The following is a 664-nucleotide window of genomic DNA, read 5'->3' as shown; positions in this document are numbered from 1 at the left end:
TGACCGGCTCCTTCCGCGCGCTGCTGCTCTTCGCGGTGTCGCTGGGCATCGTGCTGCCCCTGAGCCTGCAGCGCAACATGCTGGGCTCCATCCAGTCCTTCAGCGCCATGGCCCTGCTCTTCTACGCCGCCTTCCTGTTCGTGGTGAGTGGGCGCCGGCACCGCCGCCTCTGCGTGGTGGGAGGCAGCTGGGAGCTGGGAGGGGAGGGGAGGGGTAACCCCGTGGCCCCGTGGGTCCTGGGAGGGGAGGGGGAGGCTGTGCCTCATATCAGCCGTTTCGGGTGGGTGTGGCCAGGGGCCCAGTGCCGGCCATAGGGAAGGGTTCCGAGTGGGCATTTCTGGTGATCGGATGGCAGAACCCGCGTGCAGTGGGAACGCAGGGCATCCGGTTCTTGCCCGTCCACCGACAAGGTCAGAGTCAGGGTCAGGGTGGCTTTCCGGGGAGCAGGACCCAGAGGTCTCTGTGGCCAGTATCCTTGGAGGGCCGAGCCCCGGTGCACGTTCTCCGTGGGCCTTAGCCATGAGCGCCCGCTCGTGACGGCACCCACGGCTCCCCCCGGGGCTGGGGAGGGCCTGCCCCGTCTGGGGCATCCTGCCTCTGAGGCCGTGGAGGGGGCACGCGGGACCCTCACGCCTCACTGCTCACTGCCGGGCTCGGGCCCTGC

The 664-nt window shown here is 69.7% G+C and overlaps 1 protein-coding gene across 1 annotated transcript in view; it reads left to right on the top strand.

Annotated features, from left to right (window-relative positions):
• SLC38A10 (solute carrier family 38 member 10) overlaps positions 1-664 on the top strand; it is a 22,035-nt gene that overhangs the window by 5,807 nt on the left and 15,564 nt on the right. Inside the window, 1 exon segment of the mRNA XM_015559787.1 lies at positions 1-177. Coding sequence (XP_015415273.1) covers positions 1-177 — 177 coding nt within the window.

Source organism: Myotis davidii, unplaced genomic scaffold (assembly GCF_000327345.1).
Source record: "Myotis davidii unplaced genomic scaffold, ASM32734v1 scaffold211, whole genome shotgun sequence".
Lineage (NCBI taxonomy): Eukaryota > Metazoa > Chordata > Mammalia > Chiroptera > Vespertilionidae > Myotis > Myotis davidii.
The sequence above is the reverse complement of the archived record's forward strand: the minus strand, read 5'-3'. Positions and strand labels throughout refer to the sequence as shown.